This window comes from Pipistrellus kuhlii, unplaced genomic scaffold (genome assembly GCF_014108245.1).
Source record: "Pipistrellus kuhlii isolate mPipKuh1 unplaced genomic scaffold, mPipKuh1.p scaffold_m20_p_10, whole genome shotgun sequence".
Taxonomy (NCBI): Eukaryota; Metazoa; Chordata; class Mammalia; order Chiroptera; family Vespertilionidae; genus Pipistrellus; species Pipistrellus kuhlii.
Window position 1 is genome coordinate 44282744 of NW_023425405.1, and position 27503 is coordinate 44310246.

Consider the following 27503-nt stretch of genomic DNA (forward strand, 5'->3'; position numbering starts at 1 on the left):
CCAATATTCTGCCTTATTGGGTAACTCCAAATTCGTTGAGGATAACGACATAGTTAAACATTTTATGTGGATGCATACTCTAAAGATTTAGTTAGACATGCTTATTTTATGGAAAAGGCTTAGAAAATAGTGTGGTTGTCCTAAGGTCACAGTGAGAGTTGGAGCAGAGGAAGACTTAGCATCCAGGTGTCTCTCTGCCCGTTACCGCACTGCCCACAGTGCCTGAGCTTCAGCTTTAAGTCTGCTGCAGCAGCCAGAGTGTACTTGACTTCCCTCTTGGATGACATTTCAAATGAGAAGTCATCCTGTGGTCATGTTTAAAGTAATTTTCCTGGAGGTAGTGCAAGGACAACACATTTGGTTTTGAGCAAAACGTCTCACAAATGCAACCCCTAAAACTACATCCCAGGCAACGTGGGCACCCAGGAGTCAGAAGCAGATGATGGCTGCCTCGGGAATACAGAGCAAGGGAGATCATCTGATCCATCAAAATGATGAACAGTAGAAGCAAAAACAAGCTAACTAAGAACCAAAAAACTTGAAAATTTTATCATCATATTGTTCAACGTCTTACTGTCTTTATTTATTGATTTATTTATTTTTTAATTTAGGTATAGTTGACATATCACTATCACTGTCTTCCTGTATCTTCCCTTGGATCTATACTTATAAACTTCACCTGTTTCAGTCAAATATTTAAATTTTCATGTTTCTCTCTTTTTAAATTGTCACATTATTTGCCAGGCCTTCGAAGAAACTGCCAATAATGAGATTTTTTTTTTTAACCTGCAAATATAAATTTATCTTTGCTATGTATAAACATTTTTAAAGAAAACTTTGGAAAACAAGTTAGCTTTGTCGTAATAATAAATTCTTTCTACAGCAACAGCTCTATATTGGCTCCATGGCGGGGGTTGCCCAGCTGCCCCTGCACCGCTGTGATATCTACGGGAAAGCCTGTGCAGAGTGCTGCCTCGCCCGAGACCCGTACTGCGCCTGGGACGGCTCCTCTTGCTCTCGCTACTTTCCTACTGCAAAGAGGTAGGAAAGATACCGGAAGTAAACAAAATGTTTGCTATTATCATTTTTGAAACAGCTTCCTTCATATCAGTATACCAACTTTTTGTCAATTAATAAAAGGAGGTTTGGAGGTTGTGTTCCCCCCCCCCCCCTTTTCCTTAGTCAAAACAATCAGAAAAATGTATAATAGGATAGCTGAGTGCAAATGTAATGGGACAAATGGTTTTAATTAATCACTGAGGGAAATCTAAAACATCACAATTATATCTTTAAATGTTTGTACTTGGAAGTGATAACGTTTTGCAATTTCATTTTACACAGGGGGAAATGAAGTGGTAAGTCATCTTCAACTTAAATCTATCATATAATCAGTCCATATAGAGGAAAGGTAGTTAATAATATTAAATGTCAATGTAGTATTAGCCTACCCATTTTGTAAATACAGTTTTATTAAGTCTTTAACATTCAGAATTGAGATGATATGTTTGTATCATTTCATATTCCTACGATTTTAGCTTGGAAGTTTACATTAAAAAAAAACTTACTGTGGAGATAATGCATTATTGATTAAAGAAACCATGGATAATTTAAAAAATAACAATGTGCAGCTTTTATAGCAATTGAATCAAGTATTTTATTAAAATGTTATGGTTCGTAAAATCATTTAGCTTTATGGGGCTTTTAATGTTAATCAAAAATATGAATTCATGTTTGAACTAAAATTGAGTATTATTTCCTTCCCATGTGAAAATGTCTATTACCTAATTTAGTAACAACCCATTCTATTATAAGTTTAAGCTAATCTTAATAAGAAGGATTAAAAATCATAACTACAGCTCTAATATGTTAAAAAGCTGTGTGTTATTTATTTGAAATGCGTCTATTGCATTCCTACAATTCATGATTGAAGGAATTATTATTAATATATTTTGGTATGCCTTGCAGATTTTACTTAATCCAACTGCATGTTTCCTTGTAAAGGATGTTTAGAGACCTCACATTTATATGTTCCTTGTGAAGGCATTTTTCAAAAGCTTAAATGCAGTAAAAAGAAAATGCCTTTTCAAGTGCTTTGTGGTTTCTGTTTCACAAATTCTCTTGTTGGCTCAATTTTGAAATGCACAACATCTGTTGATAGTCTCACCAATCCTACAAATAGGAATCTATAAATACTTTGGACTTCTAAATTTATGAGAACAGTAACAAATTCTCAATGACCTTTGTGTGAGCTCTTTTCAGGGATGGTAACTAACTTTTCAGAAAGACAATACCCATTAAAATAGATGCCGAAAAGAGTTGGGCAAGTGTCCCCAATCTTTTCAGGTCTGTTACACATAGCCCGTCTCCACTTTTTAGCCTCTTTCTGGAAGTCTTGTTTGCACCACAATTGCTAAAGCCAACCTCCTTCTTCCGGGTCAACCTTTAGCTAAGTTCAGATGGGACACCCAGAATGTACTCAACTAACATGATCTGAGCAGTACAAGTAGGAAAAACTCATTTAGATTTTTATAGCAAATTTGGCTTTTCTTTTAGAGGTAAGTTCATTGTCTTCTCTTCCGCCTTATTCTAATGAAAGAAGGCCTGCTCTTCAGTATTTGTTTTTGCTTTCCTTCTTTTATTCACTTCATAGGTAAATTGGTTTGCAATCATAGCCCTATGATCATAAAAGACATATTTTTTTTAAAAAAGAAAAAAAAAGGTTGACCATAAAAGAAAATTTAAAAACTAACTTAAAAATGAAATTCATAATCTTAATACTTTTAAACTTAACTGAATTCTATTAATGTAACAAAAACATGTGTTATGAGAAAGAGAACATTCATATGAATATTAATTTTCAAGTTTCCTCATTAGTGATCAGAAAAAAAATGTTTAATTCTATTTATTGAAGAAATGGATTGCTATTCTATTTTTCGTGCTTTTTGCTCAGAATCAGAATTTAAGATGTTAAGAATTTAGGAGTTTCTAGATATTAGATCCTTATTGAATTACATCCAGTAGAAAAAAGAAAGGAAAGAAAATTTGTTGTCAATGACTTACATACTTTTAACGTATTGTTATAGATTTGTATACTGTTTTCCATTTTGATCAGCTTTGGGATTGCTTTTACAGGCATAATGAGCTACTTTGAAAAAAAATATTTTAGTAATGGATACATTTCTTTTGATAAACTCTTAAAGTCTTTGCTTTTTAATTCACCCTAATTCGTATTACAAATTCCCAAGAGGGGATAGAATTACAATAACACCTTTTAAATGAATTGTTTTAGACGTACAAGACGACAAGATATACGAAATGGAGACCCATTAACTCACTGTTTAGACTTACAACACCATGGTAAGTTACAACATTTTTCATCTTTCAACCTGCTAACTCTGGCATAAAATCACAAGACATAAAGCGTATCTACACACATGCAAGGCACACACATCAAAATTTTAAACACTTATGAGACTTAAAGCTCAATATTCTCATATTATCAAAAGAAGCCAGTTTTAAGTGCATGATTTCATATACAGTTGCCATGTGAGAGTAGTAGGCAACAAAAATATTCATTTATATATATATCAAAGAAGAAAGTGTATTCTTTGTCACTCAAAGTATTTAGGAATATGCTGACGGTACCCAACATATTGTTATTGAATATCCTAGTCTAGTAGAAGATAATTCCGGTATCTTCACGCTGATTTAATAATAGAATCTTCTCCTGATCTGGGGATTTGGGACCAAATTCATTTTATATAGGTTTCAAAGCCTACTTAATGTCAGGGTGCTTAGATAATGCTGAAATACCAACCAGTCTTCATATAAAATGGAGTAAAATTGTAGAATATCTCATTTTCCTACTTCAACCCTTTACAAAAATAATAATGAAGCTGTGCTTCCCTCTGCTGGGGAAACTTATCAATGACATCACTGCTATGAAGAATTCATAGCTAAAATGAGAACATTTTACATGTAATTGACATAATTATACTATTAACATTTTTCTGTCTTTTACAATAATCTTAAAGGAAGGTCTAATATGTTTAGCAGTTAATTTGGATGTGATCTACTAATTCTGCATATAGAAAATTTATGTTTCACTAATGTAACAAAAAAACAATACACTGTATAAGCAGCACCCTAGCATCCCTAGCATGCATTCCAAAACCTACTTTTCTGAAAGTCAGATCCCTGACATGTGTCCTGTATGTACTGCTCTCTGGTTTATGAACATTCACAGGGTTGTTTGGAGGATAACAATACCAGGAGACAGATGGCCATGAACTTAGCTTATATTTTGGGTCAGTTTTTCTTGCAAAATTTAATTACCAAGGATTTTCCTGTCTGCTAATATTCTTATCATAAAGGAAAAATAGACCACTATATTGAGTAAATGTTATTAATTTTTGTCATTGTGGATATAATGCATTATTAATCTACCCCCTTAATTTTTTTCAAATGGCATAATTCAATTGGACGATAAAACTGGTCTTCTATTCACTAGTCTTCTATTCACCTATTTTATGTAAAAATATTCAATTATGATAAGCACTATTTAAACTATGTTGTCTTATGAAATATTAATTCACATATTAAATAATCTGCTTGCTTAACTATCGAGAATTTATAATAACAAATGGAAAAAAGATTTAAGATAATATAGCTAGAGCTCATTTTTATCAGACTTTAATCTCTATATTGGTATGTATCTTGCTACTTTGCTCATTATTATATCTCTGGGGCTATAGCAGATGCAATATCATGATAATAAATATCATGTAGATAAATATTTGTTGAATGAGTAAATTAAATATTTCAGCTATAGCATAGATACTTATTGTTTTGGTTTTTCAGAAGAGATTTGAAATAAATAACATCTATTGTTTTTTATGTATAAATGATTTGGCATACATTGTTATTATTAACAATCATATACAGATGCCGAGACTGGTTTGGCTCAATGGATAGAGCGTCGGCTTGAGGACTGAAAGGTCCCGTGTTCGATTCCGGTCAAGGGCATGTACGTTGGTTGCGGGCATATCCCCAGTAGGGGGTGTGCAAGAGGCAGCTGATCGATGACTCTCTCTCATCGATGTTTCTAACTCTCTATCTCTCTCCCTTCCTCTCTGTACAAAATCAATAAAATATATTAAAAAAAAAAACAATCATATACAGAAATAAAATATCTTAAAAATGTAAATCAATTAACTAATAAATAATTTTTAAACATCAGTATATGTAGGATATTATGCTATATTTCAAAGACTGCTGCATATATTTATATTTTACTGATAATCAATTTGTAATATAATATAAAAATCATTTTACAATTTTAATGCAATACAGTTTAAATACAACATTTTACAGATTTATCTATTTGTTTAGAAATCCAGTCCCTTCAAAGACCCAATCAGGTTTTTAAAAAATATTTTTATTAATTTCACAGAGGAAGAGAGAGGAAGAGATAGACAGAAACATCAATGATGAGAGAGAATCATTAATTGGATACCTCCTGCACACCCCCTACTGGGGATCAAGCCCACAACATGGGCATGTGACCTTGACTGGAAAGGAACATGGGACTCTTCAGTCCACAGGCCTATGCTCTATCTACTGAGCAAAATTGGCTAGGGCCCTGGTTAGTATTTTTTTTTATTATATATATGATGGAATTATGAGTGTACATATACAAGAAAAAGCTGACCAACGGCGTATTTACATTTTAAAAAGTGAAGCTGTGAATGTTAATGTTGTTGACTGTTCATTGATTAGGCATTAGCGAGTGCTCCAGCTTTTAAAATTTTGCTTTGATGAAATTAGTTTGGTGGAAGCCTGTCAACTTTGCTGCTATAGGATTGCTTACCTACAGAAAGAAAATGAATGTGGATCAAGCTGTCTTCTGATTCTCCCATCAGAATGCACGCTGTAAAGAGGAAAGATAATTGCTGTGCTTCAGCTTTACTGAGTGATGTGGGGGGGGGGGGGGGGTGTGGTCTGGGGGTGGTGAACAATTCTAAGGAAATGCTTGTGATATATGAGAGGAAATGGTAAAATAGTCCAAGAAGTTCTGCAGCAATAAAACATTCCCTTTTTGAGGGTCTCTTATTTCCTTGTTTGCTTGTTTGATAATTGACAAAGCAGTATATATATATATATATATATATATATATATATATATATATATATATTTTCCAAAGATTATAGTAAATTTCAAATGTTTGAAACTTAGTCAGATATACCTACCCATATGGCCAGGCTGAGTCACACCTTGGGAATCAGTAAATTGTCTTAAAATGGGTGTTATCAATACTTAAAGTAAAATGAGCAAAAATCCAGAACTCAACCCTATTAAGTCATGTATGTTGTCTTGCTAATGTCCCATCCCGCATGGAATAAAATAGTTGTGCTCATATGGAAACACACAAAGATTTGTTTTCACTGAAAGCTGCTAGGCAACTTGAAGCCAAATTATACATTTCAGGACAATCAGTTCCAGCTGTGATGGTAAACATAGTTTGTAACACTCTATATTTTACCTATCCTGAGGTTTTAATAAAGAGACTATATAAAATAATGCAGAATGAAGTGGAAGAAATTTTCCTCTTGATGAAACCTTTAGCACTCACTCAGCGCTCTGCTCCCTCTGAGTAAAGGCTGCCCTTGGTGAGCTGGTCTGGGTGAGACAGAAATCCAGCTCCCCTTCCCCTCCATCCAGAAGGCTCTCTTTCATCACTAGTGGCCCTTCACCTAGGGGGATGTTAGTACAAAACCCTAAATATATAGGTGCTGGCACCTCTTCCTGTCCTCCCGCTTATACCTCCTACAGAAGGCTAAAGACAAACCTCAGGTTTTTGCAATATGTTTTCTTCCCTGCATTAATTGTTGTGCACACAATGGAAGCTGGTCTGAATTTGATTCAAGAGCATGGGGGGCTGAATTAATTTATCTTTAAACTACCTCCCCTCTCCCCTTCCTTGCCAAACAAGAAGGAGTCAAACTGTGGTCTACAGATCCAGAGAAGAAAAAGGTGCACCCCAAAAGTAGCAGTTTTTAAATGAACATCATCTTAGACTTTTTAATCTTGGAAATATTTTATATCCTAACTTCTAGTTTAATGCCATCATTGAATTTCACTTTGTATTAGTTCCCTTGGCTGTTCTGCATTTCCCCTCTAGCATCCCCATAGAAAAACACCCACAGAATTCGATCTTCTCAATTATCTCCACAACTAGCTCAATTTATGTCTTGGTTGGCATCAAAATTTCATAAAATATCTTTGGCTCTGTCATTTTCATAGTCTACAGAGTTGTGAATATAGTATTTTGTGGCAGTGCTAACCTGGTCATATCTGCCATTTATGCATTTACCTATCTGAAAACCAATAAGAGCATTTTAAACAAAACATTTTCTTCTTTGCTTGAACTTTAACAGCAAATATTATTGAGATAAAAATCTGTACAGTAAAATATTAAAATTACAATGTGTTATAAACAATTAAAATTAGATTTATCTTTATGTACATTAGCTATTAACTGTATTTGCTAAATATTTAAAATAATTTACAACCATTTGCCCCTTCCCCAAATTGTTTTATTTTCATTATTTATGAAATTCAACTTTTCACTAACATAAATGGGAAGACATCAAAAATGATAACAGAGACCAAATAGTTGAATAAACACATTTCATTAACTCACCCAACTTTGTCTTTTCTACATGACATCAATTTTTTTAAGATCCTTACATTATTAACATTTCAAACTCTGAAGACATTTATGGGGTTAAAATGGAAAGTGAAGTAAATGGAAAGCTGAAATGTGATGCCTTCTGTTTCTGCTTTATTGGAAAAGAATCAAATACTAAATAAGGCCTTCAGCAATATGATATTTCTGGCCAAATGATGGATATCATGACTTTTTGTTGTTACAAAAGGAAGCAATTTATTTAACTTCTTTCTTTCCTCCCATTCTTTCTGGTTTATTAGGCTCATTTCATTTCCATAAATTATTCCACTAAAAGAGGAAATGATTAATTGAAGATTGCTTCCTTAAAAACATTATTTCTTGTCATTAACAGCTGTAACATATTTAACATTGTGTTATTCAAAAACACTGTGGTGCATTTAAAATTATTTTAATTTTTGTTGCTCTCTCAATTATTTTGCTCTAAATATTCAATTCAACCCATGAGAACTCATTATGCAAATTTAACAACTATGCCCTGCTTGTCTACTGGTAATTTTCATTGCAAAAGTTTGTATTCAAAACAGTTGCTTTCTAAGTGTGAAATGTATTTCTAAATGGATTACATTGATATTGCTTTCTTTCTGGAAACCTACAAGATTACTCATGGACAAGGATATCCATTAGAGATTTAGGGGTCTCTTGAGATATTACCCTGAATTCTTTATCAAATTTATTTCTCTTCTTTTCCCATATTTGGATTTTTTATTCTGTAGTATACTTGAGTAGTCATCATTTTCTCTCATGTTATCTTAAATCAACTGTTGTAACGTTCTAAAATTTAACAAATTTAGAATATCCTATCTAATAAAAGGGTAATATGCAAATTAACCATCACTGTTACAAAGATGGCGGTGCTCATAGCCACAATATGGCAGCACCCAGTCCTCTCAGCCTCCGGAATTCCCCAGTTCTGGGGGGGCAGCTGCTGAGAGTGGGCAGCATGATTGGCCTGGAGAATGTTTGCTTCATTGCCATGGTGACAAGGCAAGTGTTCTACACCCAGCCACAGATGGGCCTCTGGCCAGGCTGGGGTGCAGAAAGAGGCAAGCGCTTCACACCCAGCTTCAGATGGGCCTCTGGGCCATGGGCGCAGAGTGGCCAGGCCCTGCAAAGAGCTACTGGCACATGGATTTGTGCCCAGGCCTAATAGTTTTAAATGTTTAACAATGCATTATGTATAATCAGGGTTTTATACCCTATACCCTTTCTAATTGATTACATTTAAAATTATTTTGAAGAAAACTATAGTAAATCTATCTTGAGGATATCAAAGTTACATGAGATTTTAACTTTAAAGCAGAGTAAATAGTTGCCTAGATTTGCCCTTCAGCAAACTTCAGCCAAGGGTTAATAAATGTCTTGTAGAATGTATAGTTTGGAGGAAGATAAATAGATTAATAATTAATTCTAAAAACTACATTACTCTAAAGATATATGCAAAACAAGATGCTAGGAAGCATAAAAAAGAAAGTTTATTTTTTGGTGAAAGAGCAGGATTGATGTTGGGAAGGAGTTCATAATTTGTCTAATATGAGTTCTCAATAAAAGATTCTAATTTATGAATGAATTAACAGTTTAAAATATTAAAAGAGCAACCATGACAATAATACCACCTTACATATTCATGATTATTTCTGTATTCAGACATTATATGTTATTTTTATGTAGATATATTTTATGAACCACAAAGAAAATATTTTAAAGAGTTATAAGTATTTTGTTATGTATAATTGTTAAGCAAACTAATAGATTTCATACAATTTGCAATTATTTGATTAAATACAAATATAAGATAAAGATAGGAATAATGTCACACAGCAAAGCAAGTATGCTGACAAAGAACCAAAACAGTCATGGAGGAAAAACATATCCAGAAATTATAAGGGCCCTAGCTGGTTTGGCTGAGTAGATAGTGCATTGGCCTGTGGACTGAAGGGTCCAAGGTTTGATTCAAGTCAAGACACATGTCCAGGTTGCTGGCTCGATCCCTGGAGAAGGTATGCAAGAGGCAGTTGATCAATGAGTCTCTCTCATCATTAATGTTTTCTATCTCTCCATCTTCCTTCCTCTCTGAAATTAATAAAAATGCATTTAATGATTTGTGGTAGCTCCTGAACCAAAGAAGACTTTCCAGCAAAAATACTCAATTTCTCTCCATCCAGGGAAGCAGATGTCTTGCAAACTAGCAGAGCAACGTGTGCCATATCTATTCAATCAAAGACACACTAAAAATATCAGTGAAAAAATACTACCACATTCAATGTTGATATTGGAAAAGCTATATATCTCCAGTGCGTAAAAAATGACTTCAAGTAGATTAAATGTTGTTTCTTTACATTTAATTCATTTCCTGCTTTTTTCCCCCCTATTTCTAAGGGATTGATCTTTTAAATAAGAAGGGACAGATACTTCTCTATATTAAAGGAGTTATATTTCACACCTCCATCAATACAGGGAAAGACACAATAGAGGTTGACATCCTTGGAAATAGCAAATGGAGGCAGAAGGTTGATTCTAGACAGGGTGAGACTGAAAGATGATGGACATCGGCCATGTACACAAGGATCAGATGGCAGGAGGATTTGGAAAGTTTTCAATCTAATGTGAGCAAGTCATATTGTGTCTGACAGACAAAAGTCCTCATTTTGATTATAAGGAGAGTAAAACTGTCAAAGTGATGCCAAAAAAAAAAGTGGAGGGGCTTAAATAAAAAAGTCTAGCTAAGTTTGAAATAGAGAACAAAAAATTTTCATCTGTCTCTTACTGTCAGCCCTCTATGCATATGAAAATATATTTATTATTTTCCAAATTAATATAATGAGTTCCAGACTATGCAGGATGTCATAATGAAAACAGGATTATACAAGATAATAAGGAGGATTTTTTTTTTTTTACTCTAAATGAGTTTTACCTACACCCCATGTGTCATACTTTTGATCTTAACTGTGTTTCATTCACCACACTGAAGGAGGTTACATAAAGGGTAAAATAATAGAAACTTAATCAGGAAACAGGATTTCTTATTGTTGCATTTTATTACTGACTCTTGCCATATTCTTTAGTCTGATTCTTAAAAATATTGCAAGATGTGTCGTCTTAAAATGAGAACAATTGAAACCACATGGCGTCGGAACGGCCCTTCTTTCCTCTGAACCATCCCAACCTTTTCACACCAATTGATCTTCAGAACAAACCTGTTCTATTTGGGAGGTATTGGCAAGGAATATAAAATTCCTGAACTCATACCGTTTGTAAAATACTAGGTAAATATTGGTTGGTAAATTTACTTTTACAGATAAAACACACACACACACACACACACACACACACACACGCACACACAATACAAAGAGGCAAAAATCTTGTTTTCAAAGGCCTCGTTGAATAACTTGACTGCTGGGAAATATTGTAATATGAACTGGCCCCACTGATCAGAGCACAGAGTTTTACTGTGAAAATCATTTCTTGGAGAGGATTATCATGACTTCTAAAAATGTATAGGTATACCAGACATGTGACAGATTTTGTTGCTGTCATGTTGTTTTCTGGTACGCAGATATCTGCACGTGGCTTATATAATCCATACCAAAGGAATGTCTATTTTGATAACCACTTGGGTTCTGAAACTTTACATCCTTGACATTTCTGCCATCCACAATCAATTTGAAAAAGACTCCCAGCTTGGCAATAAATGTATCTCTTGAATTTCCAAATAAGTACATTGAAAAGTTGAGTTGGTTTCTCCAACATTTCTCATTTAATTTCTTCCTCCCTGAATAGATAAGCACCATGACCACAGCCTTGAAGAAAGAATCATCTATGGGGTAGAAAATAGCAGCACATTTCTGGAATGCAGCCCCAAGTCACAGCGAGCTCTGGTCTATTGGCAGTTCCAGAGGCGAAATGAAGAGCGAAAACAAGAGGTATCACAATGAAACTGCATGAATATTGAGAGGGGGAGTGCTGTGAATCTTTATCCTTTTCTTCACTCAATAACAGCTCATTCACTAAACAGATACTCATTGAAGACTGATTAAATGACAAGCTTTGTGCTAGGAGTTAGAGAAACAAATGTGAGTTTTGTCTCAGAAGCCATTTGGGGATATATTTTAGAATCTTCTTTTTTCTTTCTGTAGTTATCTATAAAGCAGTTATGTTATATATTTGTCTAGTGAAAAAAAAATCCCCCTAGTAATTTTAATTTTTGTTCAATTAATTCTGCTATCTAAATGTGTCTTTGTTTGTTTTTTCTTCATTAACTTCCACCTCCAATGGGAAAGGCAGGTTTGGGGGAAAAAGTAGTAGATTTATGATGAAGTATGTAAGGTCCCAGTATGAACTCTCATATGAAATTAGCATGCAGAATCAGACAGAGCTTCCTATTTCTGTGTAAAAATAAAGAACTGTGCATAGAATATATCAGTGAGAACCCTGAGCTTTCTAAAAGCATTAAATAAGGGTAACCAGACTATGCAGGTTATTTTTAAATGTATTATGTGCAGACAATTTTATAAACATAATCTGAAGATAAAGGCAAAAATTATCCTATTATCTTTTTTGACATCTGAAGCAGTCTTTAAGTATGTAATCACATCACACAAATGTCAAGATTGGTTTTGTTCATTACTGTTAGACATCTCTGTTAGAAACTGTATTCAAAATAAAAGTGAGGTTAGATATATTCAAGAGCATATTGGCATGGTTCTGTCACATCTAAGACCTAGGAAAATGAATAAATACTTACTAAGCTTGTGACACTACCCTTTTTCTACTTGCTCCATTGCTGATGTCTTTGTTTCATTTTTTTTCTGATCTTCCTAAATGTACATTCTAATGCTGAATTGTTTTCTACTATCATGGTTCTGCGTTTCCACTTCTAATAGTTAATGTTAACTTTCTCCTATATTTATATGCCTTCTTTCAAATGTACAAAATGAAGTATATATTTATACTTTCCTCCCATTACCTTGAATATTTTAAATTGTGAGAAATTTTATTGAAACCATAGGGAGCCAGTGTTTTGCAATGCATCTTAAAAAACAATTGACAAATTTATAACTTTTTTTTTTCTGATAGGAAAATGGTATCATATCTCTTAAGCCAGAGACTTCAAGTGTTATAATGTGCATCAACACAATCTACATTTTTACAGAGATAGTTTCAGAAATTACATTTCTTTTAAATATACACATTTTACTGCCTTTTTCTCTCCTTCTGCTAGATTAGAGTGGACGATCATATCATCAGGACAGAACAAGGCCTTCTACTGCGCAGTCTACAGCGGAAGAATTCAGGCAACTACCTGTGTCATGCCGTGGAACACGGCTTCATGCAAACTCTTCTTAAAGTGACCCTGGAAGTGATTGACACAGAGCATTTGGAAGAACTTCTTCATAAATATGACGATGGAGATGGCCCTAAGACCAAAGAAATGGCCCACAGCATGACACCTAGCCAGAAGGTCTGGTACAGAGACTTCATGCAGCTCATCAACCACCCCAACCTGAACACAATGGATGAGTTCTGTGAACAAGTGTGGAAAAGGGACCGAAAACAACGCCGGCAAAGGCCAGGACATACCCAAGGGAACAGTAACAAATGGAAGCATTTGCAGGAAAATAAGAAAGGTAGAAACAGGAGGACCCACGAATTTGAGAGGGCACCCAGAAGTGTCTGAGTTTCATTACCTCTAGAAACCTCAAACAAGTAGAAACTTGCCTAAGACAGTAACTGGAAAAAAAAATGCAATATACATGAACTTTTTTCATGGCATTATGTGGATGTTTACAACGGTGGGAAATGCAACTGAGTTCCACCAATTATAAATTAAGTCCATGAGTAACTTTCCTAACAGGCTTTCTTCCTAATGCCAACAAGTAATAGAGGTCAGGTGAACAGAGATGTTCCCTGTAGCAGTCTTAACGTTTCCTATGGGATTTCCCTGTACAGGTTTTGCTTTCTTTGCCTGAGAAATAAAAATGTCATTTGCCATGTTGCCATCTAAAGAAGAAAAATTGCATCAGCGAAGCCATTTTATTTAACTAAAACTTTAAAATAAACTGCATGGATTTACTAAGCTGATGCATATTCCAAAACGTGGTTGGATTCATGGATATTTTTGTCTACCAGCACTCCTGTTTATATGTACTGGAGGAGTAAAATGAAATGGTCTGTGGAAATATGAAAAACATAAACCATCCATCATCCAGAAGAAAAATGGAATACACTGATCTACTACTGATGTCTTCTTTCAGCTTTGATCTAAAGATGTATTTTATTAAAACTATAATTTAAATGTACCATGACAAATATGCAGTAAAATTTAGCTCTTTCCTAAGCTAGAGTAGGTTTTTGTCTTACAATTATTGTGCTATATAGTTTTTGCTTTAAAAATACCAATTCTGTGCTGCTTTTTTTTTCTCAAAATTTTGTTTTCTGTTCTGCAAGAAGGAGAGCCAATAATACTGTTTTAGAAATATATACACTTCTTTAGAAGTTTATTCCTAAAACATGGATAAATTATGATTTATTTTTCTGAGAGTTTCAAACAAAGAACATCTTCTTTAAGTATTATCTAAATTAATTTTAACCTACATAATGTTCTTGGAAAAAAACAGAGCATTTAACCCTTCCAAAATAAAGTGAAGAAACAAATTGATATGTTAAACACATTTTGTTGTATTTAATGATTAAATGAGGAAAAATGAGCTGAATATTTCTTTAAATTTATAAGCATTATCTTAATATAATATTAATAGAAAATGTGTCTTAATTCCAAGCTTGATTGCCTGCACGATACTTGAGACATAAGAACTCTGTCTCATGATTCCATTAGGAATTACACCTGTGCCACCTAATTTTTTTTTAAATAGAAATCATTAATATTAAGAACACTATCTTAAAAGTAAATTTCTCAGCTCTATTTACATCTGTATCAACTGCCTCTTATTTCTCATTAAGACAGTTATCTGTCTAAGGAACATGACTTATTTTCATGTCAGTGGGAGTGACTTTTATACAAACTGTTTTCCAGGACACAATCCACACTTAAAACATGTAAAACTTTGTCTCTTGCAACAACTTGTAAAATAAGGTAATGATTATTAACTAAGGGCTTGCCTGCTTTATTGTCCTAAGATGATTCCTTGAGAGTCATTGACTTCAAGGCCCGTAGAACCATCAACATTACAGTAATTTGTTTTGCACAGCATTCCCCTGGCCAGAAATCCCTCCCTAGGCCCTTCAACATGCACAAACATGCAAAAGAAGCATCCTTATTGCTACTTATTGAAAGCAGCACTGAAATGCTAACTGTCTTGGGATTCTAATTAACTCAGCATTAACTTCTCACCTCAGACTAGGGTGAATTTTCTAAAATTTCTCTATCAGCTGAAACTTTTCACAGATTGAAGCTCATGTTACAGTTTTAATGATTATGTTGAATAAACAATTTGTTGGCACTTGTTCCAAATGAAAGCCTAAAAATATTCAACATTCCATTTTAGGTTCCATTGACTAATACAGTATTACTTTTAGAAGTACATCCTCTAATGCTGTCTTAATTTTAAATTATTTGAAGAACACACTCATACAGAGAGGGGGGGAAAGTGTGAAATGTAAATCAAAGAACAAAGAGTGTTCCAAAAATAAGTTATTCTTTTATTTTTATAGAGTATCTAACTGTATTAAAATACGGTGTTGCATTTCATTCTATATTTGCAACTGAAATGAATTTATTTGCAATAACAAAAAGTATCATATTTTTATTAGTCTTTAAAAATAAAAGATTTGAAGGGCTAGGGATAATAATTTCAGGATGTCTTCCAATATCTAAATGTATTTTGTTTAGCATTATGAAATACCCATAAAAAGAAAGTCTAGACTTTAAAAGAAATTAAAAAAACTAACAAATCTACAGGCATGTCTTTATAAACCATCAAGTCTAAGTTTTCAAATAAAATTAAGGATATAACTTGCAGGTAAATAACTCTTATTACAGTTACAATCTTCTGCCAGTGTGTATTGAGAGGGGACAGGTTGCACGAAAAATTATGTCCCATTCAATTTAATTTGATAGACTGATATATGCATGGATCATCAAAGTTGAAAGCAAGTTAAGAGAGTCACATGTCCTTGAGCAAATTATGATGGTGGTCTTAAGACAGGAAAAAGGTACTTTGCAGCAGAGAAATGATGGCCCAGTTGAGATGAAATGTAAAATGTAAATGCATGTAAATGCACATTTAATAGTAATTTTTATGTATTACTTAGTGATTTTCAATGGTATGTGCTTAATATTTTTGCTACCTACACATTAGGCAAAGAGATGTAAATAATTTTGAAAAGAAGACGAGTGTACAATGCAACATTATACAGGTACTCCATTTCAGTGTGTTCAACATCACCAGAAAATGCCAGATTTCCCACCAGGTGACAAGGTGGTTCATGTGCTATTTAAGGGCAGGAGGTGTGTGCCCATTCAATAAGCATGTTTTTTTCCAGGTAGTACATAGGTTCCATATCTGTATTTATCATTGCCTTTCAGATGGGAACTACAAAACTGGAAAGAAAATGTAATGAAACTGCTGCTGTAAATTATTCCTTTTGGCATGTATTCAGTTGCTAAATACACATTTCTTCAAAACATTTGAATTCAGATGTCTTTACTGTCCCCTCCAGCCTATGATGTCAAGGAACATAAAGTTCAGGAAATGTGGAGAACCCGTCAGGTGACCACATAATCACCTCTCAGGTTTCCGCATTGTGGTCATCAGCGAACAGGGTTATATACTTATGGTGATGATGTGAAACTTTATGACCTTTAACTTAAATATTGATATTTTTATGTGATGCCTGAAAAGAAAATATGGGGATGAAACTCTATAAGGTGTCATTATCATAATCATTTTGGTTTTATTCAGATGTCTACAAATTTATTATTGAAATCGATGATCCTGAAGGTTATGAGTGAGAATTAACATGGAGTGAATAGCAAAACATTTTGAAATCTTTGTTTTATGAATTCACTTTTTACATACCATTTGATTTAACTTTAATGGAAATCTTGCAAGTTTTATGGCTGAGTGAGTTGTAAGGTGTTAAATATAGCTGGCCTGATGCCAAAGACAGCCATCCTTTCTATTTTAACTTCATAGTAATTATTAAAAATCAATGTTTATATTCACAAAATACATGTTTCCATGAAGAAGAGAACATTCTCTTTAAAAAAAAAAAGTTTGCAAAATCATTTTATTTCTAACAATTTTCTTATACTTAAAGAAACATACGTTTGTTGAGTTAATATGTTAAGACGAGCTATAAGTGAAAGAGAGAATGAAGCCACAGAAACCATGCCACATATCGTATGACCATTTTTACACTCAACCTGGCCAAGGAAAGAGCTTGGTTTTCATTTCAAACATGCAAGCACACACAGGCAGAAAAGAAGTAATATGCAAACAATACATTGAAATATAAGACATGTTTGTCTAAATGAATAGAAGAAGGGAGATCTGAATAGACAAAATAAGGAGGATGGAGAAGAGGCATGAAAAGTGTTTTCATCCTCAGAACAAGTAGTATTCCAAATGGATGGAGCATGTGGTTCATCAAGAAAAGCAAAATGTCCCACTACTATGAGTCAATGGTGCATTTGTTTATTTTCTTCTTGGATTTGGAAGAAAATATTTGAATCATGCATTCTCATCTGGCACATGTTGTCATGCACTCTGCTTCCTCTCACCCCCTACCCACTTGCTTTCTTTCCTACCTTGCCTCTTCATGTTGAGCTCTTTTATTTTGACTCAGCTGAAGTCCTTACCAGTCAGTGTTTCCACAACCATCTTCAAACTAATCTTTATGCCATGATCTCCTCTCTTGGTCAACTGACCACGCTTCAGTTGGAACTGAGGATTTCACAGATGAGTGGCTGGGAGAAGACAGCTTCATCAGGTTGACCCATCTGTGCCCTAACAATTCAACAGTTTCTCTTATAGTTCACTTTCCTTCGGTATTACCTCGGTCATCTAGTATTAGAATGTTCAGCCACAGGTTCCCATTAACTTGCTAATTTGCTAATAGTTTTGTTTTTTGTGGGTTTTTTTTTTTTTTTTGGTTGGTTTGTTTTAAAACAATTTCAACAAAAATATTAAAATATGAAGCTTTGTATTTGTTCATGGTTACCCTAGATGGAGTATTTCAGGGCTAAACAATGATGCAAATGAGTTTAGCATATATAGCTGACAAAGACTTATTTTTACACACATGCAAAAAAAAAAAAAGTTTTTTAAAAAGTGAGGAGGCCTGGCCACATCTTGAATTTGTCAACTTCACATTACCATTATATTAAACTGTCAAGGTTTTCTCATATAACAAGAGAATGTATTTTATTTCTTTTAATGTAAACATTATACTTGTAGACACACTGTTTATTTATACAGTACCTACGTAAAAGTTTTTATAAATGTACTCAAATCATCACAACTTGGGTAGTTTTAAAGTCTCAACTTTCATCCTTTCTTTGTACATTTTGCTGAAACATTATACCTCAAGTAAAGACATTTTTAAAAATCCATGTCATTTGTGTAGCCCAGTTTATGATGTTTTAACCCATTTTTATATATAAATACATTTACAGAAGCTTAAGCATTTTCAGACAAAGTTGTGTGACTAAACACAAACAGCTTTTCCACTTCAGGATTTTTTTTTAATTTGCCTGAATTTAAAAAAAAATAGTTTTATTAATCTTTAAATATGTTATGCAGTGTTTTAAGTGGCTGATAAACAAATTAACATGGATCTCAATATACCATTAAATAAATTCTATTTAAATTTAGATACTTAATAAAAATGGTACATCTGTGTTCAAATTTGCATTATTGGCATCTGCCAATTTCAGAAACATTGCTCATTTTCTTCTTGCATTGCTTTTGACCCTAAGGGTATGTGTGCTGAAAAAAAGTTACATTTTATTTAGTTTGGGAAGCAGGTTAAATTATTATCTAGTAAATATTATACTACATCAAAAATAAAATCTGGTATCCATATGGAAAAGTCAACTATCAAATATTATATTGAGTTCTTACAATTATTAAATATATTCACTCAGAAAAGTTTGAGTAAATATTCATTCCAATATCATTACATTTTTATCAAAACAATAGTCTAGTCATTGATGTTAAAAACTTGCCACTATTAAGGTTTCTCCTTTAACTTTTTAAACCCTCTAAAAATTAAAAAGAACAAACAACAAATACCCTAAACTTAAAATTTTCTTATCTTTCAAAAAGTAATATATCCTCTTACCCTAAATGGAGATTGGAATATAATCTGCAATTTTTTTCCATACTGATCTCTTTCTAAGCTCCTCTTTGTCATTAGACAGTGTTTACTAAAATTATGTATATCAGGTAGCTCTATATTTATTATTGAGAAGTAATATTTTAACTTGTTTAAAGTAAATGTTTATGTTTTTATAAAATTATCTGATTAACATCAACATATTAAATCTAACAATAGAAACTTTAGTATATATTACACTGTATTATATTATAATCAATATATATATAAAAACCCAGTGACCCAACAGCAGAAAGACCAAGATGAACAGCTGACTAAAATGAGAGGCAGTCCACAGCAGGCTGATCCCCTCAGGCCACGCCCCCCAACAGTGCACAAATCCATACAGTGGGCCTCTAGTTTAATATAATAGTAAATAAAATCAATAGAAGCAGAAGTGTAATAAAACTTATTAAAGCTTCTGTTTGACGATAGTATATTACATTTTTATATCTCTTCATGATGTTCAAGGTATGTTCATGATCTAATTGATCTTCCTTATATGAAGTAGAATAATTTTATTATCCCAGCTTTTCAGGAGAGAAATGTAATAAAATGGCTTATCTAGATTTAACATCCAGCCGAAACTGGTTTGGCTCAGTAGATAGAGTGTTAGCCTGTAGACTGAAAGGTCCCAGATTCGATTCCAGTCAAGGGCATAAACCTTGATTGCGGGCATATCCCCAGTATGGAGTGTGCAAGAGGCAGCTGATTGATGTTTCTCATCAATGTTTCTAATTCTCTATCCCTCTCTCTCTTCCTCTCTGTAAAAATAATCAATAAAATATATTTTTTAAAATAGATTTAACATACTGCAAATATTCGGCAAATTTTAAGCACCAGATTAAAATATTTTTATTTGATCCAATTAGAACAGAATCTTTTTTCAACATGTTGTATCATATAGTGAAGTAAGTAATCTACAAAAGTTTTAATAAATTGCTAATGCAGTAAGTATTATTTTAGTTTAGATCATCTGAAAACAATGTATATTTAGGAAAGCAATTGTTAACATGGGCACTTGGTGATATAAGAATTATAAGATATTAATTAATATGAAATGTTGGTCAAGTGTTCAGTTATAAAATACTCAAAGTGATGTCTATAATTTATCTCTTATAACAAAAAACATAAAGTAAAAGTATTGGTTTCTTTATGCATCTTTCTTAAGTTGAATTCAGGCCAAAAAAGAATACTTTAATTGATACAATTGAGGTTTCTTCACATATTTAATTATATAAACAAAATAAAAAATATTTTTGAATTATATCAATATATGTATTTATAAAGCCTGATTTATTTTAATATGATTTTATAATATTCAATTTATAATAATTAGAAGTGAATTATTTTGTGAAGCAAACTTCAAAATTATATTTTGATAAAAGTATATAGCTATATCAACTTTCTAAGTACTTTTGATTAAATTACTACTTTCTAATACATAATATATTATGTATTTATGTGTGTACTTTGTACATATATCTAGATGATTTAACATAAGAATATCAAATTAAAAGAGCATATAAGAAAATTTCAAAAATTCTAAATTGTAACAATGACAATAATTTCAGTCATATTAGTCATTTAAGCACTTTTCTACATGCCTTTTCCCACAAAAATTCTCCAGATAAGTTTTATGGGACACCCAGTTAAAGATAAAGAACTTAGAGTTTATCTTTTATCCTCTCATAAAATACCATTCAATTACTATATCAACACATTTACCTTAATTTTTAATTAGATCAACTTTTGATTTCTAATTTTGAGGGCTACTGTCTACCATCATCACCCCAAAGGATGTATTCTAAAAGTGAGTTAGCCAATTGTTTTGTACTAAAAGTACTCACTTGTACTTAGTTTTCAAAGTTAGCATTTTCAAGCCTGGAGATGTGTGTGGAAAAAAAACACATCTCTATACATTATTTTACAAACTATATTCCAGAAAATCACATAAGTATTTTCATATAATCTCAAATAAACTAGATTACATTAAGTAGAACCCCATATATAAAAATAATGAGACATAGTCTAAGTGATTGCTGATGAATAACTGTCAAAAACAGAATTAAGTTGAAAAACTGAGTATAGAAAAAATTATATTTCTTGTAATGTCTTCATCATTTACAGAAAGAAAATGTAAGAGCAGACATTTATTCATAGTCTATAAAGAACACATGAAAAAAAAAGCACTATCATAATTCACACCTAAAAAGATAATAATTTATGCAAGATCGCTCCTTTTAAAAGTAGAGATGAAAGGAGACATGCCATCAAAAAACCCTGCCAAGCTAAGGATAAATGTAAGAAATAAACCATATGTGTTGTGGGAGGCAAACCCACAAAGAAACTCTTAGGCAAAAATAAGACCAAACTATGACATGCTCCAGATGTTCACTAATATGAAGGTCTCAGCAAAATCTGACAAACTTCAAGGTCTGGCAGGAAAGGATAAAAGTCCCCAAAGTGTGAACACTGATAGGCTTCAATTATTTGGTAATTCTTTTAAAATAATTGCTTTTGTTTGAAGTTTTGTCATTTTTCAGCTTTAACTTTCTTGGATATTGATGAAAAGCAGCATAAAGACATGAAATAACAAGGTAGGCTTTGAGGAAGGATTATTCCATTCATAGAAACTTTAAGATACCATCTGGGCTGGTCCCCAGGAAAGACTACTCTATATATTAGACAAGCTGGTAGGTGGAAAAAAGAAGGATTGTACGAAGGTATTTTATACTGTCCATAACTTTTTTTAAAAAGCATTTATGTCAAAACTTAATGGGCAGTATATAAATTCATGGTAGCCCTAAAGATAATTTTCAGAGAATAGTGAACTAGACTTTCTTTTACTGGTATGTCTTCAGTCTAGGTATCTCTCTTTTGTTTTTAGGGTTTTGTTTTTGTTTTTGTTTTTGTTTTATTGGTTTTTTTTTAATATATTTTATTGATTTTTCACAGAGAGGAAGAGAGAGGGATAGAGAGTTAGAAACATCGATGAGAATCATCAACCGGCTGCCTCTTGCACACCCCCTTCTGGGGATGTGCCTGCAACCAAGGTACATGCACTTGACCAGGATCGAACCCAGGACCTTTCAGTCCACAGGCCGACGCTCTATCCACTGAGCCAAACCAGTCCCGGCTGTTTTTAGTTTTTATTTGTAATTGATTTTAGAGAGAGAGATAAAGTAGAAAATAGAGAGATCAATTTTTTATTCCAATTTTTTTTTTAATGTATTCCTTGCTTGTTGCTTGCATGTGCCTTGACCAGGGCTCAAACCTACAATCTTGGTGTAATGGAACAACCCTCTAACTGACTGAACTACCCAGCCAGGGCCTAGGTCTCCTCTTGATATCTTTTTAAGCTCTGTGTTTCTCTGTGCTTCTGATCAGTCCTGCTATGTTTAAATGTCTTGAACTGACTACAACTCAGCCTGCCTTCTACATTCAACTTTTACTCATTGGCCTCATAATGACAGAACATATTTAACAGAAGACTACAAGGCTAGAAGAGAGTACTCAAAAGACATTTTAAAAGCATAAGGAGCAGAAAAATCTCAAAAGCTGCGAGAGTACGAAGAAAATGCATTGATCTTCAAAGAAGTAAAAGCATAAAGGAACACTGCCCTTCGTCACTTTTATTATCAGATGAGTGGGTTCCAGTTCACTTCCTCTTTTTTCTCTCCTGGAGATCCCAGGGATATGCTATTGATCTTGTCTACTTTGGTCAACCAGCTACTAGACACATCTGGACAAAGTGTGGACTACAGAAGTCACCTGAGAGCTTATGAGAAATAGATACCTTTGACCCACCCCAGACTTCCTGAGTTAGAACTGATTCAGAATTGGCAAAATCCTTAGATTTTTGTATGCATGAATGTTCCAGCAGCAGTGTGCTAAGTGATTCATTTCTTCAGATTTGCATCTCATTCTCTTTCAGAGGCACAGATTTAGGTCATTCTTATTGCATTTCATGGCTGATTTTGCCAGACTTCACTGGCTCACAGTTTGCTGACCACTGATTTAGACTATTGCTGAAGAGTAATTATTACATATTATGAAAATGATTTTTGTTGAAATTACAGAAAGTTGTGTTTTAAATAATATTTACCCATCAATGACTCAGGCAGAATTGGAAGTGGGGGAATTCCTGTTAGAAGATATTTCTGCTATTCACCTTTCAAAAGTGAGGCTTCCTGTTCTAGTTTAGGTTGTTGTTATTGTTGTCTTTTATAAAATAGAGAATAGGAAAACCTCAACTTTATAAATAGTTTCATCTAGGTTTTATTTTTACCTTTTAATTAGTTTTATTTATTTCAGAGAGGGAAGGAGAGGGGAAAATAGGGACATCAATGATGAGAAGGAATCATTGATCAGCTGCCTCCTGCAAACCCCACACTGGGGATCTGAAGTTCCAACCCGGGTATGTGCCCTGATCTGGAATCGAACCATGACCTCCCGGTTCATAGGTCGATGATCAACCTCTGAATTACGCCAGCCAGGCCAAAAAACCTTTTATAATTAATTTTTTTCAATTTAGCAAAAATAATAATCAAAGGCTATTTCCTTTAAAAAATGGTGCCATCAAATTGCAATACTCAAAAACACAACCAACATTAAAAGCGTACACATGTGTACATGCCATATATTTCTAAGATTTATTTTTCACTTCATCCTGGGTGGTCTTACTATTGTTTTGTACAGTACAGCCAACTGATTCCACGTTCAGGGTTATTGAAAAGCATCATAAATAAAATCCATGTGTGCATTGCTTAAGTACCCAAGGATATTTACAAAAGTTTCAGTAACTGCCATTTTGCTACTAGCAAAAATTACTAATACCTACTATTCGTTGTACAACCACAAATGTTTTTGTAATGTTAAATTCACCTTGAACTTTTCCCTCATGTATGACTGTGAAGGAATGAAATTATTTGTATCACACTCACTGTTGCATGCCAAAGCAACAAATGCTATGTTAAACTACCCGTTGTCACAGGTATATACATTCTTACCAACCAGAATACCTGTCCTTAAGAAAAGAAAAAAAAATACTCTATGCTATTGTTTCAATTAAAATAGTTTATTGATTAGCAGCAGCATGTGGGCCTATTAAAAATCATGTCCAGAAAACTATTTACAACTGATGCACCGGATATTTTATGTCAATGAGATTTCAGAAAGCCAGGACTAACTTAAAGCTCAAGGGAGTTTCCGGCCATGGAGTTTGAAAAGTGCACTTTTCACTTAAGCGATCTGTAAATCATCTTAAAATACTGCTGATGTGCTAATGTGTAACATAGACTCCTACATTTTTGTTGGGGAAAAAGGATAAATTGGGAGCCAGGGGAATGGGAGTTTGGAGGCAATTTGAGGTTCAAGAATGTTTCCAAAGCAGATATGTTAGTTACACTAATTGAGCAGCTTTATGGACAAAATAAAGTCACTACCAAAGACATGGGAGTTTACTGTCCCTGAGCTGTAAAACATAAGTGTTTAATTTTGTACCATTAAATATCAGCTTCTTGATGTGACTTAACACATTTTTTACATTTTTAACATAAAAGGGTAAAACCATATATGGAATCTCATATAGCATCCACAGCTATGTCATTATCCAAAACCCAATGCTAATCTCCATTGATAGCAAATAATCACCCCAGTTCAGGGCTGCATTGGCAAATGTGTGGCTCTGAGATACATTTCTGACAGTTCCCTTGAAGACCAATAAGCCACAGGAACTGTTTTCTTGGCGAGGTACAGTGAGGAATCCATACTGCTTTACTGGACAATTCCTGTGCTAACCATAATAGAGTAGTGGACAGTAGCTTGCATCTAATGAGCATTATGTTAAGTGGTGAAAGCTTTAATTAGTCAGAAGGCCTTGAAAATTGTTCAAAAGAACAACATTTTCCAGAAGGCTCTTCGTCCTTTCCACCTTGGGGTTAAAAAAGGACACTGGCAGAGGGTGGAGCAGAAGGATTCGGACCATTTCCAGAGAAGAGGGATGTCGCCCCAAGCCAAAGCGAAAGAGCTACATGTGGTTGAGAAGTCAGAGCAGAAACTAGGATGTGAAATTAGAAAGGAAAGTGGAAAAGAAGGTGGGAGAGTAACTAACTTTACCTTCCTTCCTTTGAGAAATCTGAACTTTCCAGTTACGCTGGAAATAATTTTAGGGTTTGGGTTCATCCCAAAAGGGACATGATTTGTTCAGAGAGTTGCTTATTTATGTGCATGTGTGTGTGTGTGTGCTTGTCTTTACTAATTAAAACACATCCAAACTAACTAACAAACCTCTCTCTATTCAAAATTTGAAACAGGTAACTTGTAGAATCCTTTTTTTTTTAAGCTACACTTATTTGATGGGTACCTACAGCATTTACATCTCAAGCACCTATATACCTCCCTCATTTTTGCATTCCCTCTCCCAATCAATAGAATAGATTATATCACCTCCTTCACTAGAAATATGCACTTCAGTGAGAACAAATCTAACAGCTCCACCTATATCACCAAATTCATAGGCAACTCATTTGGAAAAATAAAATGTGGCATGGCACTTCACGACTATATGTTCCTCTGAGTTCTGTCTCATATCCCTGTTGCAACCCACCTTCAATTCCTACTGCTCTTCTACATTCAACCGGACTCCAAGCCTCTATGCTACATATCTGCACTTATCCCACACTAACTCTGGCACTATTGCTGATATACGTAGAGTCTATCCCAGATGATTCTAATATAACCAGGGCCAGACACCTGTTCCAGGAAATTGCAATCATCCCTGATGCCACTTAATGGTGGCATCTCAATTCCTCTACTACCTAGGTCTTAACATAGTCTAGTTCCCAGTATATCCCAGTTAACTGAACAATAGAAGCAGTAAGTATACACAGATATTTTATTTTCTTAATAATCTTTAGTAAGAGTCGTAATTTAAACCCTGATTTCAGTCTTGCAGGAGGCAACCGATCAACCAATGATTCTCTCATCACTGATGTTTCTGTTTCTCTCTCCCTCTCCCTTACTCTCTGTAATTAATGTAATTTTTTTAAAAGAAAAGAAATATATGCTATGGAATAATTGACACTGGGAAGACCAGAAGACATTGATGTATCTCATTTATTCACTCAAAAATTATTTATCAAGTCCTTACTACGTGCTGGATACAAGAGACAGAAACCTGACTTCTAGGATGTTACAAGCTGTAATTAAGGGTTTATCTTGAAAGATAAAGAGGAAATAGTGAATATATTAAGAAAACAAGATGTATATGTATTTGGCAATTCATGGATTATATAACTTTAAACAAATCTCAAAAGCAATTCTGGGATAGCTTCCTTTTCTCAGGAAGATCCAGCATTCCTAGCCCATGATATAGAGAAATGGACACATAGTAGAAAGCTTTGATGCTAGAGTTCATGTCTCCTTATAGAGGAGTCATTTTCTTACTAAATATCACTATATCTAAGATGTATAAAGTTAACATAAACATTTATCCATGGTAATTAAAATATTTATACAAATTCAGTCACATAAAATGTTTTTGTGTAAATATTTTTTTTTATATTTCTGCTTTTCTGTTTGCCTGCTAGTAGTTTCTATGACTTCATACCTATTAATCCCTCCTTAATAATTGTTTTGTTTTTATGTAGAAAGATCCCAAAAGTTTGGATTACTCATTTCCTTCACATAACTGTAATGTTATGTACAATTTATATTTAGCTAAGTGTGTCCACTTTTTAAAATACACTCCAGGAAGACTTCTATCTTAAGAATGGGTTTGTACTGGGGGAAAGCATCAACAGGCTGTCAACATCTCAAGAAAAAAAATCTCTCAGTATATGACTATCTGGGGGATTTGCAAAGGCTATTTTCACATCATAAAATGTCTCAGTCTGAATTTCTTGGCAACTTTTCCTCTTGACATTTTATGTTTCAATTTGAAGACATCTCCATGTGACATTATCTTGAAGAATGTAACATTACAAAAGTCCAGATGAGTCTAGAAACTACAAAAGCTCCATGAATTTAGCCAACCTGCACCTGCCATCTTCCCTGGAGATGCACTCTATATGAATTCCTTACACAGAGTAAAAATCTTTTACAGATCTGACCGCAGTAATTCCCAAGTGTTATGGAGTTGCAAAATCCTTTCATTGTTTGACTTTTTCCCTTCTACCTCCAGGACTTTGGAAAATTTTAAATTCTAATTAACCTAATTTTGTTGGGAAAAAAATATGAAAAAATTAATTAATGAGCACAAAATTATATTGTAAAACTATTAACTCTTCTTTTTAGATTAAGTTTACATTCCTGGGTAAAGAAATTGCTTCTATATATGATATCGTTGTTATTTTGTTTTTGATTTCTTTCTTTTATACCTCTGATTCATATATAATTACTCCAAGAGAACAT

At 33.6% G+C, this 27503-nt stretch overlaps 1 protein-coding gene across 4 annotated transcripts in view; it reads left to right on the forward strand.

The window, feature by feature from the left end:
* The window catches only part of SEMA3A (semaphorin 3A), a 352298-nt gene extending 335895 nt beyond the window's left edge, over positions 1-16403 (forward strand). For all 4 annotated transcript variants that reach the window (XM_036429563.2, XM_045578494.1, XM_036429567.2 and 1 more), the window contains 4 exons: positions 884-1041; positions 3290-3357; positions 11532-11674; positions 12973-16403. In XM_036429563.2, coding sequence (XP_036285456.1) covers positions 884-1041; positions 3290-3357; positions 11532-11674; positions 12973-13428 — 825 coding nt within the window. In that variant the 3' untranslated portion in view covers positions 13429-16403. The remainder of the gene's footprint in view (positions 1-883; positions 1042-3289; positions 3358-11531; positions 11675-12972) is intronic.
* Positions 16404-27503: the final 11100 nt, after the last annotated feature.